We start from the raw sequence: 19,573 nt of genomic DNA, 5'->3' as shown, positions 1-19,573 counted from the left end.
AGCTGACAAGTTTGACAGGGAAACCAGCAGTTCAGCCTCAAAATTTTCTGGGTAGCAAGTTTCTCTAACAGCAGACTCTTACTGGAGCCAGAAACCTTCGGGAAAGCTGCTAGTGAGGTGCCTGTGACTTTAATGCCAGACCTGAGTCTCCTTGTGACAGTTCTGTGGGGAATGAAGTTATTCAAAATTGCAAGGCTCTAGCATATGACTATGCATAGATCTAGATCCATATTCATAACTAACTATCCAGTTAAATGGGGGTCTATGATGCTAAGTGATGATTTCACTAATATGACATTATAAAAAGGAAAAACTATAGGGACAGAAAGTAGACCATGCTTGTGAGGTACAGGGTATGGTGGGAGGAGCTGACTACAAAGGGGGAGCACAGGGAATTTTCGGGGACAGAGAACTGTTCTATAATAATCTTGATTGTGCTGATAATTATATGACTATTTGCACTTGTCAACATTGATAGAACTGTTTACTAAAAAGAGTGAATCTTATTGTATACAAATCAAAATTTATAGAACTATATATAAAAAGAGGTGAGTTTTGCTGCATGTAAATTATATACTCCTTATTAAAACAAATGGAAAGTAAGTGAATTTATTTTATTTTATTTTTTGAGACCAAGTTTCGCTCTTGTTGACCAGTCTGGAGTGCAACGGCGTGATCTCAGCTCACTGCAACCTGTCTCCTAGGTTCAAGCAATTCTCCTGTCTCAGCCTCCCTAGTAGCTGGGATTACAGATGTGTGCCACCATGCCCGGCTAATTTTTGTATTTTTAGTAAAGACAGGGTTTCACCATGTTGATCAGGCTGGTCTCGAACTCCTGACCTCAGGTGATCAACCTGCCTCAGTCTCTCAAAGTGCTGGGATTACAGGTGTGAGCTGCCACTCCCAGCCTAAGTAAATTTTTAAAAGTCAAAAATATTAGGGCCTTAAAACATAATATATTAAAATATTTTATATAATATTTGATTTTTATTAAGACTGATTCCAACTCACATTCTGGTAACAAATGTCTCAAACTTTAATGTGTATATGAATTTCCAAATAGTTTAAAATTCAGATTCTGATTCAGGAGGGATGATGCCAGAGAGTTTGCATTTCTCACGGGTTTCCCGATGATGTCCCTGGTGCCAGTCAGGGACCACACTCTAAGTAGTAAAGCACAGGACACCAGTGGTCTTACTTGATGTATAAAGCTGAGGCCAAGAGGATAATTCATTTAGATAGAGCAGGCCCTTCGTGTACATTGCCTTGGCCTCTGTGAGTTAAAGGACCAGTCTTAGTCACAGTGTGCCCCTTGCCCTCCTCAGAGCTGAAAGCTGATGAGCTGTCATTCCACGGGGTCTCCTTTTTGGCCTCTAGTGGGAGCATGGAGCCAGGCCTGGAATTTAATCTGGCTTGAGGTGGTAAAAAAACAAGAAACAAAACAAAACAAAAAATTTTTTTGAACAGAAACCCTTTCCTGAGAGCAGAAGTTTCAGGAGGACCATGGAGCCACAAAGGCCCACTTATCCACCCGTTCACCCATCCATCCACCTACCTATCCATCAATTCATCTATCCATTCATCATTTATCTATCCATACATGAATAGCAACCTCTCTTCAAATGTACATGGAAATTCCTCAGTCTGAAAAGAAGTCAACACTGACTTCTTGTCATTCTGCCAACATTCCAGTGACTTTGAGCAGTACCACCTAATAACTTCTGAGAGCTGGTGTTGTCTGTGCACCAGTAGGGGAGTTTCATTTATGGAGTAGTCTCCCTGCAAGAGTGAGAAGTGGCTGTGGCCAGAAGTCAGTTGGAGAATGGCAAATGGCTGGAATTTATATTAAACAACTTCATGGCATTTTCTCAGAGAATTCACACTAGCACTTTTTGCATGCTAAAAAGATACTACATGCATGTCTTAACAAACAGCTTCTTCACTTACCAATGCCCTCAGGTATAAAACATCACTAACACATGTCAACACCTTCAGATACTTGGCTTGGGGATTTTCAAAGTGAAGCAACCACACATATATTGAGAGTCTAAGTTGTTAACATTTACTGAGCACTTACTATGTGCCATAAACTATTCTTAGTGCATTTCATACATTATCTCAACTCACCCTAACAACAACTCTATGAGGCAAAAATCATTATTAGTCCCACTTCACAGATGGGAAATCTGAGGCCCAAAGAGTTTGGTTAACTTGTCCAAGGACACATATTATTCAGTGGCAAGGAGGGATATAAATCCCAGCAGCTTGCCCCCTGCATCTTCCCTTCTGACCACTGTGCTAGGGTCTACTCTATGCCTGACATTGCATATATTAATACTTACAAGCCCCAGGGCCCCCAGTTTAGAGAACTTGGAGAAGGATGGCAGCATGATCACCAGGTGTGTTGCCACCCAACTTCTTCATAGAGGAGATGACAAAGTCATTTGCCTGATATCCTTAAACTGTCACACACTAAGTAAGCCTTCAGGCACTACTTACTGAGCTGGAAGGTTCTTTCTTACCTAGATCTTGCCTTTGCTTATGTAACAATGGGGAAGGCTGTGGAGGGGGCAGGTGTGGTAGGGAAATTTAGGAGTTCAGTTTTGGAAATCCTGAGCTTGAGATGCCTAATGGACATCTAAGGGAAAGTGTCAAAGAGCAGATTAAAATTCACATATTTACTGAAATATTTATGGATATAACATATGATGAATAGGACTTCCTTAAAAGTAACATGTGAGAACAGGTGGAAGTATAGAAAAACAAGATTGGTCATGGGTGATAACTGTTGAACTGGTTGGGTTGATTAGTCTATAGAAAAATTATACTACTCTGACTACTTTTATATGTGGCTGAAACTTCCTATAATTAAATGTTTAAAAGTTCAGGACACACAATATTTCTTATGTAGGCTACCACCAAAAGTGTATAACCTGAAGCTTATAATGAGGAAACAATAGACAAACCCACAGTAAGAGATATCTTACAAAACAACTGGCCTGCACTCTTCAAAAATGTCAGTGTCATGACAGACGAAGAATGACTGAGGAACCATTCTAGAGTAAATACACCAAAGAGACATAGCAACTGAGTGTAATGTGTGATCCTGGCTTGTATCCTGAATCAGAAAAACAATTGCTATAATGGGTATTATTGGGATAATCAATGACATCTGAATATGGATTTGTATGTTAAATAATATTATGTACTGATGTGAAATTTCCTAAATTCAATCATCATACTGTGGTTATATAAGAGAATGTTCTTGTTTTTAGAAGCTACTCATTTAAATATTTAGGGATGAAGAATCATGAAGCATGGAATCTATTCTCAAATGGATCGGTAATAATAATTTATAAGTGTATATGTATATATATTATATAGATAGATATAAAGAAAATTACAAAAATGTGACAAAGTGTTAACAACTGGTAAATCTAGATGAAGTCAATACTGGTAAATACAGAAGTGAACATCTTGCTCAGTCACGGCCCCTTCCCAGAGTGGCCCACATGCAATGTCTGATTGACTTGGGGTTACAAAGGCCCTCTTGTCCCAACTCAGGACAGTTCTGCAGGGCCATTTAGCCCCAGAACTCCCTATGGGGTTGGCAGAGGCCTCTAATGACCCATGTCACAGCTTGACTTCTCCCTGACCAGTCTGCTTCCTTCCTCCTCCTTTCTACAGGTGTTGGTCTCCAGAAGATTCCCTCACAAACCTCCTCCTACACATTAATCTCCATCTCTGAGTATGCTTCCTGGGAATCCAGCTGTGGCAATTAATATGACCATTTTATAGATAAAGAAACTGAATCTTAGAAAATCACTTGTCAAAGGTTAGACAGCCATTTATTAGTGAAGCCAAGACTCAGACACCAAATCTGCTGACCTCCAGCTTCTCCTCCTTTTTCTTTACCTCTCCAAATTACAGCCCTCTGTGAAGGCCAAGGTGAAGGCCAAGTCCCTGCTTCTCCTAGAGGCTTCCCAGCTTCCCCTTTCTGACCTTAGAGCTCTCATCATCTGTTTGGCTCATGGCCATGCTCTTATTTGGGGACTTTTCTTAACCATCACTTCATATTACATAACCATTATGTTGTCACTTAACGTTTTGCATTTGAAGTTCTGTGTTTTCTCTATATTATAATCTCTATGGAGACAAATGTCATTAACTGTTCTTCTTGGCATCCCAATAGTTGCCATCCATATGCTAAGCATGCAGTATATCACAGTGCAGAGAAAGAACAGCAAGATTTCCTCTCTCTGGCTGGCTTCTAAGTCTTTGAAACTGAGAAAACACAACATGCTCAAAAGATAACGCAGATTTGCAGCCTTGATTTCCTTTTTGTCTTTTCTGGAATGGCATAAGGATTCACAATATAAAATATAAAAGGATGGCAGGTTATTCCACTAGAGGAGCAATACTATCCATGGGGGAGTAACCCAAACTGCAGTAGCCCACATTAAAAAGGTGAGCCAGAAAGTACTTGGTCAATTACAGCCAAGCAATAAGGAGAAAAACAACACACTAGGAATAAAATCATTAGAATGCATCTTGGCCAATTAATTTAGCAAAATATTTTCATTTTAATTATTTAAAACATTTCATAATATGCTAGGAAATGGGGTATTGTGTACTTTGCAAAAGTAATGAAGTCTTAGATCAAAAATCTGACACCACATTGTTAACTTTTACGGGTAAAATAAGCAAACCACTTTTTTTCTCTTTAAAGACTATCAACTGGGAAATGAGCAACACCTTCTATATTATCTCCTCCAAGCAAGGAGAGGTGGAGGTAGTTTCCCTCTACAGAGGGAAAAATTAATCCATACTCCCTCACTTTCAATTTCTGGGAATCACTTCTTGCCATGGTAATAATGTTATTATATGACCACTCTGGTACAGGTAGGGCTGGAAAACAATAAGTATATAAACATATTAACAGCTTTAGGCTTGGAAATAATTTTCAGCATTTTTTTCTCCTTTGCTTTCAAACATTAGCGTGGATGAGAATGTGCTGTGCTGCAAGAATACTATAAGTGCAAATCAACTGAAAAATAATTCTTGCCAAACTTCCCTAATTATTTGACCAGCACCAATACAGAAAGTGAATTTTAGAGAGAAGTTTCTAAGTTGGAACAGCTTAGTCCCAGGTATTTTGTTACAGCAGCACAAATGGACTAAGACAGTATCACATGACTGGGTCACACGCTTGGTCAATATGCTTTAACACTGCACCTTCCTAGGGGGCAGGCAACATGCTACTTACTCCCTCATGCGTTTCATCTTGGTCCCGGCCATCGCACTGTTGAAAATTGTTGGTCCTGGGGACATGTCTTCAGCCATGCTGGTGATGGTCTTTGTGTCTGAAAATCAATGCACAGCCCTTATTGACTTCATCAGCAATCCTGAAACTTCAAGGCGATGTTCAAGGGCAATCAGAAAACAGAAGCTAATCCACCTTTGCCACATGGTAATGCTACATTAATTAGAGATGAATTCAATTATAACACGCACATTAAGAAGATTTATTCCAAATGACAAGATTATTTACAGTTTTAATATGCACAAGGCATTCCAGGACGAAGCCTCTCTCACAAAGGATTGTTTAAACAAAACACCATTATTTAAGATGAGCTTTTTATCCTAGAAAACTCAGGGGGAAATGTATCTATAGAAAAGCAAGTGTTCCTGAGGACACTTTGGCCATTCTCTTTCAGCAGGTGTGAATGTTTGACTAAGTGACTAGGAATTTTTCTAATAAGCTTAGTTTTCCTTTTATCTTAATCTTATACCTGAGCATTAGCTTTTTTGCAATGGAAAGCAAAATGCTGACCAGAGGTCATATCTGCAGCTTTAAACTTCAGCAGAATGGAGCAGAAGGCCAAAGTTGTGTTCAGAGGGTAAGAGTTGGTAATGAAAGTTGAGGTGTAATGAAACCTGCTGAGAGAGCTACAGTTTTTAATGAAACATCCTGAAGGCTCTTATAAAACATGTTGAAACTGAGGGAAAGAAATAGTCCATCAACTGAAACAACACTACTTTCCATTAAAAAGCTAAAACTGGGCTGGGTGCAGTGGCTCATGCCTGTAATCCCGGCACTTTGGAAGGCTGAGGTGGGCGGATCACCTGAGGTCAGGAGTTTGGGACCAGCCTGGCCAACATGGTGAAACCTCGTCTCTACTAAAAATATAAAAATTAGCTGGGTGTGGTGGCACTTGCCTGTAATCCCAGCTACTCTGGAGGCTGAGACAGGAGAATCACTTGAACTTGGGAGGCAGAGGTTGCAATGAGCTAAGATCGCACCACTGCACTCCAGCCTGGGTGAAAGAACAAGGCTCTGTCTCAAAAAAAAAAAAAAAAAAAAAAAAAAAAAAAAAAAAGAAGCTAAAACTGGCCCATTAGCAAGAGCTCAGGGCAATCCATAGAGCTGAATTTACAATTTGGCCCTGTGCTACTCTTTCCTCCCTGGAACTGGGGGCAGAGTACTCCCTGTGCACTTCCTTAGATCTCTTATAAGGTGCTTCACATCCCATCAGTAAAAAACTGTCCACTCTAATGATCATTTATAAATTATATCCATATAGTTGCTATGTCAGAAAGAAGAGACTCATGTTATGAAATTCCCATTCTTTTCTCAACATATCTCATATAACATGTGCCTGCTTGACTTAGGGACAAAGTAAAGAAGCAAGGTGGAGTCCCCATTTTACATATTAGTAAAGCTTTTTCTTCTTTTTTTTTTTGAGACAGGAGTTTCGCTCTTGCTGCCCAGGCTGGAGTGCAATGGCGTGATCTCGGCTCACTGCAACCTCCGCCTCCCGGGTTCAAGTGATTCTCCTGCCTCAGTCTCCTGAGTAGCTGGGATTACAGGCATGCGCCGCCATGCCTGGCTAATTTTGTATTTTTAGTAGAGACAGGTTATCTCCTGTTGGTCTCCTGTTGGTCAGGCTGGTCTTAAACTCCCGACCTCAGGTGATCCGCCCACCTCAGCCTCCCAAACTGCTGGAATTACAGGCATGAGCCACCACACCTGACCTTTTTATTTTTTTGAGATGGAATTTTGCTCTTGTTGCCCAGGCTGGAGTGCAATAGAGAGATCTCGGCTCACTGCACCCTCCGCCTCCTGGGTTCAAGCAATTCTCCTGCCTCAGCCTCCCAAGTAGCTGGGATTACAGGCTCCCGCCACCATGCCCGGCTAATTTTTTTTCTTTTTAGTAGATACGGGGTTTCGCCATGTTGGTCAGGCTGGTCTCGAACTCCTGACCTGAGGTGATCCGCCTGCCTCGGCCTCCCAAAGTGCTGGGATTACAGGCGTGAGCCACCCCGACCAGCCCTATTTTTTAAATTTTAAAAGTTAAATGCAAATTCTAATATGTCTCACATACATCCTCCTTTTGCACTACCTGTCAGGGCATGCATCCCACTTTGAACTTCTTGCTCCTATAGATATAATTGAGATGAATATTCTCCAGCTTAATTCTGTGCCAAAGTCTCTGATCTTTCCTTAGACTAGATCCCTAGTTATGGAAATACTGGATTAACAGGGACAAACCTTGTAAAGGGCATAATACAAATTAACAATGTGTTGCTCATAGTACGTTCACCATTTATGCCTTCATGATAAAGACACAAGTACCAGCGACTGATTGTTCCCATTTCTCTCACTCCTGGAGATTACCCCTTCCACACCTGGAGAGAAAATTTGCCTCAGCCCTCACTGCAACTGGACAGCAGCTTTCTGTCAGCTCCAACCTTCCCACTAGCTCTGGCCAGGACAGATACTTTTCCCCAGGGAAGCTTGGGGAGTGGGCAAGAGGAAGGCATAGGGGTTTATTTCATATTCCTGTTGGTTGCTTTTTACAATAATCTTTCCTAGAACCTAAAAAGTTACTAAAACAACACCAACCATACCATGCCAAGTAACTCACATGCAGGCTCAAGAATCAGTTCTGCCAAGAATAAAAATAAGGTGCTCCTTTCCCATCTTTTCCAGAGCTAGCAAATTTTGAAGACTTATGCAAATTAAGGTCAAAGCAATTTCCAGGAGAGCTGCAGTTTATTTTAAGCTGGCTACAGTTCCCCTCAATAAGGCACTCAGTGCTGCTAGGAAAGATGCTAAGCCTTAAGCCCAAGGGTAGAAAACAGGGCAAGTATAATTTCAAGCAACAGGGTTGGCAAAGCTTGGTGCTCAGAGCAATTCCTTTTTCAGTGTTTCTTATTGGCCAACTTTCTTTCCCTCTGCCTCCCATCTTCCAACATGAATAGTAGTTGCTTTATGTCAAAGAAAAGGACAATTCATTGAACAATCATAATAAAAATAATTGGGGCTAGAATCATAGATGTCATCCAATAGGTGACTGAATCCCAGAGTGTGTTCTAGACCACTGCTTCTCAAACTTTAATGTCATACAAATCATCCAGGGATCTTGTTAAAATGCAGATTCTTCTTTAGTAGGTTTGGGTAGGGCTTGGGATTCTGCGTTTCCATAAGTTCCTAGGTGATACCAATGCTGCTGGTCCTACAACCACACTTTGAGTAATAAGGCTCTAGACAGGCCAGCTACATAATTTGTGGGGCCCAGTGCTAAATGACAACGCAGAAATCCTTGTTCAAGAAACAAGAGAAAAGCTGTTTTTTTTGGGGGGGGGTCTGTATTTGTCTGTGGACCTGTCATTGTGCTTTTTGTTGGGTATTTAATGTCATTCTCCCTTGGGAACTAGGGCAGATACTCTGCAGGGGAGTGTAGACACTTATAGGGACCTGGCAGTCTTACCTCACTGCAACCCTTCCTCACTATTACCTAGGATCCCACTGGGAATGGAAGATTGCAGTAGTTATGGGATGGGGATTAAGGGCTAGGTGGCAGAGGAACCTTCCCAGGTAGATGTCTTAAAGGCAAGACAGCACATGAGCAAGGCTTTAAGCCCTGAGCCTGTGTTCCACTGTGTTATCAGCTTTCACTCATAAAACACAAATTCAAGATAAAATTTTATGAAATCCCATGTATGGGCTCCTTTCTGAACCTAGGGCTCTGTGTAACTGCACTGGTCTCACATCCATGAAACCCTGGTTCTAGAGCTCTGCTTTCTTAAAGCTCTGCTTTCTGAAAAATAGCTGAATCCTTAATCCCCATGTTAATTTTCAAAAACTAATTTTGGATGGAACGGGCAAGATGGCCAAATAGGAACAGCTCCAGTCAGCAGCTGCCAGTGGGATCAACACAGAAGGCGAGTGATTTCTCCATTTCCAACTGAGGTACACAGCTCATCTCATTGGGACTGGTTAGACAGTGGGTGCAGCCCACAGAGGGTGAGCTAAAGCAGGGTGGGGCGTCACCACACCAGGGAGGTGCGAGCCTCCCTTCCCTAGCCAAGGGAAGCCATGAGGGACTGTGCCATGAGGAATGGTGCACTCTGGCCCAGATACTATGCTTTTCCCTTGGTCTTCGCAACCCAGAGACCAGGAGATTCCCTCGGGTGCCTATGCCACCAGGGCCCTGGGTTTCAAGCACAAAACTGGGTGGCCATTTGAGCAGACAGTGAGCTAGCTGCAGGAGTTGTTTTTCATACTCCAGTGGCACCTGGAATGCCAGCGAGACAAAATCGTTCACTCCCCTGGAAAGGGGGCTGAAGCCAGGGAGCCAAGTGGTCTAGCTCAGCGGATCCCACTCCCACAGAGCCCAGAAAGCTAAGATCCACCAGCTTGAAATTTGCACTGCCAGCACAGTAGTCTGAAGTCAACCTAGGATGCTCAAGCTTGGTGGAGGGAGGGGCATCTGCCATTACTGAGGCTTGAGTAGGTGGTTTTCCCCTCACAGTGTAAACAAAGCTGCTGGGAAGTTTGAACTGGGCAGAGCCCACCGCAGCTTGGCAAAGCCTCTGTAGCCAGACTGTCTCTCTAGATTCCTCCTCTCTGGGCAGGGCATCACCGAAAAAAAGGCAGCAGCCCCAGTCAGGGGATTAAAGATAAAACCCCAATCTCCCTGGGACAGAGCACATGAGGGAAGGGGAGCCTGTGGGCATAGCTTCAGCAGACTTAAACGTCCCTGCCTGCTGGCTCTGAAGAGAGCAGTGGATCTCCCAACACAGTGTTCGAGCTCTGCTAAGGGACAGACTGCCTCCTTAAGTGGGTCCCTGATCCCCATGCCTCCTGACTGGGAGACACCTCCCAGCAGGGGTTGACAGACAAATACAGGAGAGTTTGGGCTGGCATCTGGTAGGTGCCCTTCTGGGATGAAGCTTCCAGAAGAAGGAACAGGCAGCAATCATTGCTGTTCTGCAGCCTCCACTGGTGGTACCCAGGCAAACAGGGTCTGGAGTGGACCTCCAGCAAACTCCAGCAGACCTGCAGCAGAGGGGCCTGGCTGTTAGAAGGAAAACTAACAAACAGAAAGGAATAGCATCAACATCAACAAAAAGGACATCCACTCAGAAACCCCATCTGAAGGTCACCATCAAAGACCAATGGTAGATAAATCCATGAAGATGAGGAAAAACCAGCACAAAAAGACTGAAAATTCCAAAAATCAGAATGCCTCTTCCCCTCCAAAGGATCACAACTCCTCACCGGCAAGGGAACAAAATTGGAGGGAGAATGAGCTTGACAAATTGACAGAAGTAGGCTTCAGAAGGTGGGTAATAACAAACTCCTCTGAGCTAAAAAAGCATGTTCTAACCAAATGCAAGGAAACTAAGAACGTTGATAAAAGGTTAGATGAATTGCTAATTAGAATAACCAGTTTAGAGAAGAACATAAATGACGAGAACTTCGTGAAGCATACACAAGTATCAATAGCTGAATTGATCAAGTGGAAGAAAGGATATCAGAGACTATCAACTTAATGAAATAAAGCATGAAGACAAGATTAGAGAAAAAAGAATGAAAAGGAATGAACAAAGCCTCCAAGAAATATGGGACTATGTGAAGAAACCAAACCTATGTTTGATTAGTGTGCCTGAAAGTGATGGGGAGTATGGAACCAAGTTGGAAAACACATTTCAGGATATTATCCAGGAGAACTTCCCCAACCTAGCAAGACAGGCCAACTTTCAAATTCAGGAAATACAGAGAACACCACAAAGATACTCATCGAGAAGAGCAACCGCAAGACACATAATCGTCAGATTCACCAAGGTTGAAATGAAGGAAAAAAGGTTAAGGGCAGCCAGAGAGAAAGGTCAGGTTACCCACAAAGGGAAGCCCATCAGACTAACAGTGGATCACTCAGCAGAAACCCTACAAGCCAGAAGAGAGTGGGGGCCAATATTCAACATTCTTAAAGAAAAGAATTTTCAACCCAGAATTTCATATCCAGCTAAACTAAGCTTCATAAGCGAGGGAGAAATAAAATCCTTTACAGACAAACAAATGTTGAGTGATTTTTATCACCACCAGGCCTGCCTTACAAGAGCTCCTCAAAGAAGCACTAAACATGGAAAGGAACAACCAGTACCTGCCACTGCAAAAACATGCTAAATTGTAAAGACCATTGAAACTATGAAGAAACTGCATCAACTAATGAGCAAAATAACCAGCTAGCATCATAATGACAGGACCAAATTCACACATAACAATATTAATCTTAAATGTCAACAGGCTAAATGCCCCAGTTAAAAGACATGGACTAGCAAATTGGATAGAGAGTCAAGATTCATCAGTGTGCTGTATTCAGGAGACCCATCTCACATGCAGAGACACACATAGGCTTAAAATAAAGGGATGGAATAATATTTACCAAGCAAATGGAAAGCAAAAAAAAGCAGGTGTTGCAATTCTAGTCTCTGATAAAACAGACTTTAAACCAACAAAGGTTAAAAGAGACAAAGAAGGGCATGGCATAATGGTAAAGGGATCAATGCAACAAGAATAGCTAACTATCCTAAATGTATATGCACTCAATACAGGAGCACCCAGATTCATAAAGCAAGCCCTTAGAGACCGACAAAGAGACTTACACTCCCACACAATAATAGTGAGAGACTTTATTAGACAGATCAATGAGACAGAAAATTAACAAGGATATTCAAGACTTGAACTCAGATCTGGACCAGGCAGACCTAATAGACATCTACAGAGCTCTCCACCCCAAATCAACAGAATATACATTCTTCTCAGCACCACATCACACTTATTCTAAAATTCACCACATAATTGGAAGTAAAAACACTCCTTTAGCAAATGCAAAGGAATGGAAATCATAACAAACAGTTTCTCAGACCACAGTGCAATCAAATTAGAACTGAGGATTAAGAAACTCACTCAAACCACACAACTACATGGAAACTGAACAAGCTGCTCCTGAATGGCTACTGGGTAAATAACGAAATAGGCGGAAATAAATAAGTTCTTTGAAACCGATGAGAACAAAGACACAACGTACCAGAATCTCTGGGACACAGCTAAAGCAGTGTTTAGAGGGAAATTTATAGCACTAAATGTCCACAAGCAAAAGCAGGAAAAATCTCAAATTGACACCCTAACATCACAATTAAAGAACTAGAGAAGGAAGAGCAAACAAATTCAAAAGCTAGCAGAAGGCAAGAAATAACTGAGATCAGAGCAAAACTGAAGGAGTTAGAGACAGGAAAAACCCTTCAAAAAATCAATGAATCCAGGAGTTGGTTTACTGACAACAAAATAGATATACCACTAGCCAGATTAATAAAGAAGAAAAGAGAGAAGAATCAAATAGACACAAGAAAAAATGATAAAGGGGATATCACCACTGATTCCACAGAAATACAAACTACCATCAGAGAATATTATAAACACCTCTATGCAAATAAACTAGAAAATCTAGAATAAATGGATAAATTCCTGGACACATACACCCTCCCAAGTCTAAATCAGGAAGAAGTTAAATCCCTGAATAGACCAATAACACATTCTGAAATTGGGGCAGTAATTAACAGTCTACCAACCAAAAAAAGTCCGGGACCAGATGGATTCACAGCCGAATTCTACCAGAGGTACAAAGAAAAGCTGGTACCATTCCTTCTGAAAGTATTCCAAACAATAGAAAAAAAGGGATTCCTCCCTGACTTTTTATGAGGCCAGCATCATCCTGATACCAAAACCTGGTAGAGACACACACACACAAAATTTCAGGCCAATATTCCTGATAAACATCGATGCGAAAATCCTCAATAAAATACTGGCAAACTGAATCCAGCAGCACATCAAAAAGCTTATCCACTACAATCAAGTCAGCTTCATCCCTGTGATGCAAGGCTGGTTAAACTTAGGCAAATCAATAAAAGTAATCCATCACTTAAACAGAACCAATGACAAAAACCACATGATTATCTCAATAGACACAGAAAAGGCCTTCAACAAAATTCAACACCCCTTCATGCTAAAAACTCTCAATAAACTAAGTATTGATGGAACGTATCTCAAAATAATAAGAGCTATTTATGACAAACTCACAGCCAGTATCATACTGAATGGGCAAAAGCTGGAAGCATTCCCTTTGAAAACTGGCACAAGACAAGAATGACCTCTCTCATCACTCCTATTCAACATAGTATTGGAAGTACTGGCCAGGGCAATCAGGCAAGAGAAAGAAATACAGCGTATTCAAATAGGAAGAGAGGAAGTCAAATTGTCTCTCTTTGCAGATGACATGAGTCTCTAGAAAACCCCCTCGTCTCAGCCCAAAAACCACTTAAGCTGATAAGCAACTTCAGCAAAGTCTCAGGATACAAAATCAATGTGCAAAAATCTCAAGCATTCCTATACACCAATAACAGACAAACAGAGAACCAAATCATGAGTGAACTCCCATTCACAATTGCTTCAAAGAGAATAAAATACCTAGGAATCCAACTTTCAAGGGATGTGAAGGACCTCTTCAAGGAGAACTACAAACCACTGTTCCACGAAATAAAAGAGGATACAAACAAATGGAAAATCATTCCATGCTCATGGATAGGAAGAATCAATATTGTGAAAATGGCCATACTGCCCAAGGTAATTTATAGATTCAATGCCATCCCCATCAAGCTACCAATGACTTTCTTCACAGAATTGGAAAAAAACGACTTTAAACTTCATATGGAACCAAAAAAGAGCCCACATTGCTAAGACAATCCTAAGCCAAAAGAACAAAGCTGGAGGCATCACACTACCTGACTTCAAACTATGCTACAGGCTACAGTAACCAAAACAGCATGGTACTGGTCCCAACAGAACAGAGCCCTCAGAAATAATAGCACACATCTACAACCATCTGATCTTTGACAAACCTGACAAAAAGAAATGGGGAAAGGATTCCCTATTTAATAAATGGTGCTGGGAAAACTGGCTAGCCATATGCAGAAAGATGAAACTGGATCCCTTCCTTATACCTTATACAAAAATTAATTCAAGATGGATTAAAGACTTAAATGTTAGACCTAAAACCATAAAAATCCCAGAAGAAAACCTAGGCAATACCATTCAGGACATAGGCATGGGCAAGGACTTCATGACTAAAACACCAAAAGCAATGACAACAAAGCCAAAATTGACAAATGGGATCTAATTAAACTAAAGAACTTCTGCACAGCAAAAGAAACTACCATCAGAATGAACAGGCAACCTACAGAATGGGAGAAAATTTTTACAATCTACTCATCTGACAAAGGGCTAATATCTAGAATCTACAAAGAACTTAAACAAATTTACAAGAAAAAATCAAACAACCCCATCAAAAAGTGGGCAAAGTATATGAACAAACACTTCTCCAAAGAAGACATTTATGCAGCCAAAAGACACATGAAAAAATGCTCATCAACACTGGCCATCAGAGAAATGCAAATCAAAAGCACAGTGAGATACCATCTCACACCAGTTAGAATGGCAATCATCAAAAAGTCAGGAAACAACAGGTGCTGGAGAGGATGTGGAGAAATAGGAACACTTTTACACTGTTGGTGGGACTGTAAACTAGTTCAACCATTGTGGAAGACAGTGTGGTGATTCCTCAAGGATCTAGAACTAGAAATACCATTTGACCCAGTGACCCCATTACTGGGTATATACCCAAAGGATTATAAATCATGCTGGTATAAAGACACATGCACATGTATGTTTACTGCGGCATTATTCACAATAACAAAGACTTGGAACCAACCCAAATGTCCATCAATGTTAGGCTGGATTAAGAAAATGTGGCCAACTATTGCAAGGACAGAAAATCAAACAAAAAGAGCCCACATTGCCAAGACAATCCTAAGCCAAAAGAACAAAGCTGGAGGCATCACACTACCTGACTTCAAACTACACTACAAGGCTACAGTAACCAAAACAGCATGGTACTTGTACCAAAACAGAGATATAGACCAATGGAATGGAACAGAGCCCTCAGAAATAATACCACACATCTACAACCATCTGATCTTTGACAAACCTGACAAAAACAAGAAATGGGGAAAGGATTTCCCATTTAATAAATGGTGCTGGGAAAACCAGTGAGAACCGCATTCTCTCACTCATTGGTAAGAATTGAACAATGAGAACACTTGGACACAGGGTGGAGAACATCACATACCAGGGCCTGTTGTGGGGTGGGTGGAGGAGGGAGGGATGGAATTAGGAGATATACCTAATGTAAATGACGAGTTAATGGGTGCACACACCAACATGGCACATGTATACATACGTAACAAACCTGCACGTTGTGTACATGTACCCTAGAACTTAAAGTATAATTTTAAAAAATGTGGCACGTATACACCATTGAATACTATGGAGCCATAAAAATGGATGAGTTCATGTCCTCTGCAGGGAGATGGATGAAACTAGAAACCATCATTCTCAGCAAACTAACACAAGAACAGAAAACCAAACACTGCATGTTCTCACTCATAAGTGAGAGTTCAACAATGAGAACACATGGACTCAGAGAGGGGGACATCATATACCAGGGCCTGTCGGGGGTTGGGGGACAAGTAGAGGGATAGCATTAGGAGAAATACCTAATGTAGATGACGGGCTGATGGGTGCAACAAACCACCATGGCATGTGTATAGCTATGTAACAAACCTGTACCTTCTGCACATGTATCCCAGAACTTAAAGTATAATACAAAACCCTAATTTTGCCTTTATTAAAATACTAGTAAGTCAAATCCAGTAACATGAAAAAAGGATAGTATAACTTTCCTCCTGACAAGAATGTCTTCTCTTGCCATTTTTATACAACATTGTACTACAGGTTATAGCCAGGGAAACTGGGCAGGAAAAAGAAATCAAAGGAATCCAAATTGGAAAGGAAAAAGTAAAATTATCTCAATTTGCAGATAACATGATTTTGTACACAGAAAATCTATGTCCTATAGAATATGACAGGCATATTCAGGTTTTCTATTTCTTTTTGTTAAAAAAATTATTTGTGTATTTATGTTTAGAGACAGACCCTTGCTATGTTGCCCAGGCTGACTTTGAACTCCTAGGCTCAAGTGATTCTCCCACCTCAGCATCCCAATAGTTGGGACTACAGGTGCACATCCCTGTATTCAGCTTTCTATTGCTTCTGAGTCAGTTTCAGTAATTTTTGTCTTTCTAGAAATGTGTCCATTTCATCTAATTTATCTGATTTGTTGGTATACTGTTGTTCGTAGTATACCTTTACAATCCTTTTTATTTCTTTAAGGTTAGTAGTAATGTCCCCTCTTTCATTCCTGATGTATTAATTTGAATCTTCTCTTTTATTTTGTTGGTCAATATTTGTTGATCTTTACAAAGAACCTATTTTTTTTTTGTTTCACTGACATCCTTTATTGTTTTTCCATTCTTTATTTTGCTTATTTCCACTCTGGTTTTTGTAATTTTCTCCCTTCAATTTGCTTTGGCTTTAATTTGCTCATCTTTTTCCAGTTTTTTAAGCCATATATTTTATATGCTCAATAGGTGGGAGTTAAATCAAAAGCAATATAAATAGTAGCTGTGATTCTTAACCTATAAAAATCTTGCAGTCAACTAAGAAGATAGGCTATCTATACAGATGATCCCTAGTAGTACATATACACAAGACACTATACTATGTATGGGGCATGAAAAGAGGTACAATGAGGTCTGTGGAAAAAGCAATAACCTTCAAGTTAGGGGACCACAGTTATTCTTTTAGTTATCTCACCAGCTCAGGCCACCTCCCTGGGCCTCACTTCCCTCATTTTATATTTCAGTAGTTTCATTAGACTGAAGGCCCTCCCTCAATTCTAACATTCTGTGATCTGATATAAGATATAGGTCAGAGGCATAGCATTTACTTGGGAAGACAATGCCTATGCTAACAAAGACAAAGAGCAATCAAAGGAAACAAATGCTAAGAAGCAAATGGCTGGGACCAACAGTAAATGTTATGAGCATTGTGTCAGGCAAAATCATCCTGAAGTCTATTTTCTCATCTGTGAAATATAGAATGATGAGGATTATGACACTTGACAATATCCCATGGGGATGTTTTGACAATGAGATGAAAACAAAATGATACGAAGACACATTTGGCAATTGGATGCTGTGTTTCCTAAGAGTGCAAAGCACAGCTCATAATAATAATATTGTCAGGATTCCTCCTGTTCTATGGTCTCTCACCAGCAAAGGTATTTTCCCTGAAGGAGTGACAGCTTGATAATTCTGACATTTCACCAGCAGAGAGAGTTTCTTCTCTCATTTCTTTGAAAAATTTCTTCTAAAATTTCCCTTTACCCATTTCAGTTGCTGGACCAATGACCTTGATCCTAAAAGAAAAAGCTGTGTTTGCCCTCCCTGCTAAACACCCTGCCATGTGGGTAATAAAGAGCTGATGCAGGGACCACAGAGGTGGATATTTTGGCAAACAAGATCTCACTTAAGCACCTGAGACATTGCTTACTCAGGAATCCTCACAGACACTGCCCTTGGTGCACTGTACATTTAGAATGCTTCTTACCTAATCTTTAACCCTCCTCTTGCTCTTAATTTCCTAAGGAATACTTAGGAAACAGCAGTTACTTGATTGATACCACTCTTTGCCAAATTATTGCAAAGGCATATCCTCATGGCTCGTATTTCTCCTCCTACTCCTTGGAATGCAACATGATGGAGGATTTGCCTAGATCAAGGTCAGCAAACCTTTTTCTGTAAAGGGGCGGGCAGTAAATATTCTAGACCTTATAGACCATAGAATTTCTGTTGCAACTCAAGTCTGCTTCAGTAGCATGAAAACAGCTATAGGCAATAAGTAAATGAATGAGCATAGCTGTGTTCTAGTAACATTTTATTTACAAAAACAGGCAGTGAGACAGATTTGGAATGTAGGCCATAGTTTGCTGACCTCTGGCCTAAATGATAGAGATTCATCATGATTCTGAGCTGGATGTGACCCGAGAACACCTCAAGTCAAATTTCTTCATCTCGCAGGTGTGGAGACTTAGGCCAAGAGAGGTTTTATGACTTGCACAAGGTCATAGAAAGGGGCAGAGCCCAGACTAGAACTGTGGTTTCCTGACTCCCAAATGAGTGCTCTTTCTAACATCCCATAGAAGTGCCACACCCAAATAACGAGTTTCATGTGATAATTAAAAAAAAATAAGATCACCAGACAAAACTTCCCCTCTAAAAGGTTGAAATTTGGGGTGATCATTATGTCTTCCATCTCATTTCTCCACCTCTCCAGATGACAGCCCCATGACTTATTATGAGGGGCTGTGAATCAGCAGGGCATTGTGAAAGCTGCTCTACTCTGCTGAGAGGCTTAGCTGACCCAAACTTGGTGAAGATTTTTTCCTTAAGCTTCTCCTGTGACAAAAGTGGACATCAGAATGGCAACAAAACTGTTGAAGAATCTGCAAAACAGGGTAGTCTCTGCACTGCCTCACCCCAACACCTCAACACCCCAGAAATGCAGATGCACTACGCAGATCCTCCTTGAAGGAAGAACTTGCTACCCCAGCTGCTGGGAGTAGACAGACAGCCTCCAGCTGTGGCCCCTTCAGGAACTTCTTCAGCCACAGAAAGCTGCCTTGCCACAAATCATGCACCTCCAAGTAGCAACCTTTAATGACTGATCATGGTAGAGGTAGAGAACCTAACCATTATGGCCTTTGCTGGCAACACCGATGGGACTGGAGCTCCCTGTGGGTTTGGCTAAGGCTTGTCAGGCCTGCATCACTGCTCAACTTCTCCCTCTGCCTCATCCTGCATCCTTCTCCTTCTGTCCACAGGGTCAATCCCAAGGGCACTCCTGCGTAAAAGTCCTGCCTACTCAACTCTGTCAGAGACGGCTTCCTAGAAAACCCAGCCTAAAGGTTGAAGTGGACAAGGTTGAGGGCATGGAGATTATTGTCTTGGTTCCTTTAATAAGTTGGGTATTTGATAAGAGCAGTATTAGAAATAATGACATGACCACTCCTACCACTTCTTGTCCATCCCCAGCTCTTTCAGAGAATTGATTTTATTGGTACAGGGCAGAAGCCACTGCCAAGGAAGTTGTTGTCAACCCTGTGGCATCAGCGGTGTCAATGCCAAACCACATTAGGATGCTGGAGTAGAAAAGCACAGGAGGAAAAGGAAGAAGATGGTCTAGGAGAGAACAACCTCAAATGCTTTC

At 41.2% G+C, this 19,573-nt stretch overlaps 1 protein-coding gene across 22 annotated transcripts in view; it reads right to left on the bottom strand.

Annotated features, from left to right (window-relative positions):
- NEK11 (NIMA related kinase 11) overlaps positions 1–19,573 on the bottom strand; it is a 327,448-nt gene that overhangs the window by 60,258 nt on the left and 247,617 nt on the right. For 15 of the 22 annotated variants that reach the window (XM_054483262.2, XM_054483259.2, XM_063661299.1 and 12 more), the window contains one exon: positions 5,267–5,363. The exons of the other annotated variants lie outside the window; for them this stretch is intronic. In XM_054483262.2, coding sequence (XP_054339237.1) covers positions 5,267–5,363 — 97 coding nt within the window. The remainder of the gene's footprint in view (positions 1–5,266; positions 5,364–19,573) is intronic. 22 annotated transcript variants of the gene reach the window in all.

This window comes from Pongo pygmaeus, chromosome 2 (genome assembly GCF_028885625.2).
Source record: "Pongo pygmaeus isolate AG05252 chromosome 2, NHGRI_mPonPyg2-v2.0_pri, whole genome shotgun sequence".
Taxonomy (NCBI): domain Eukaryota; kingdom Metazoa; phylum Chordata; class Mammalia; order Primates; family Hominidae; genus Pongo; species Pongo pygmaeus.
The sequence above is the reverse complement of the archived record's forward strand: the minus strand, read 5'-3'. Positions and strand labels throughout refer to the sequence as shown.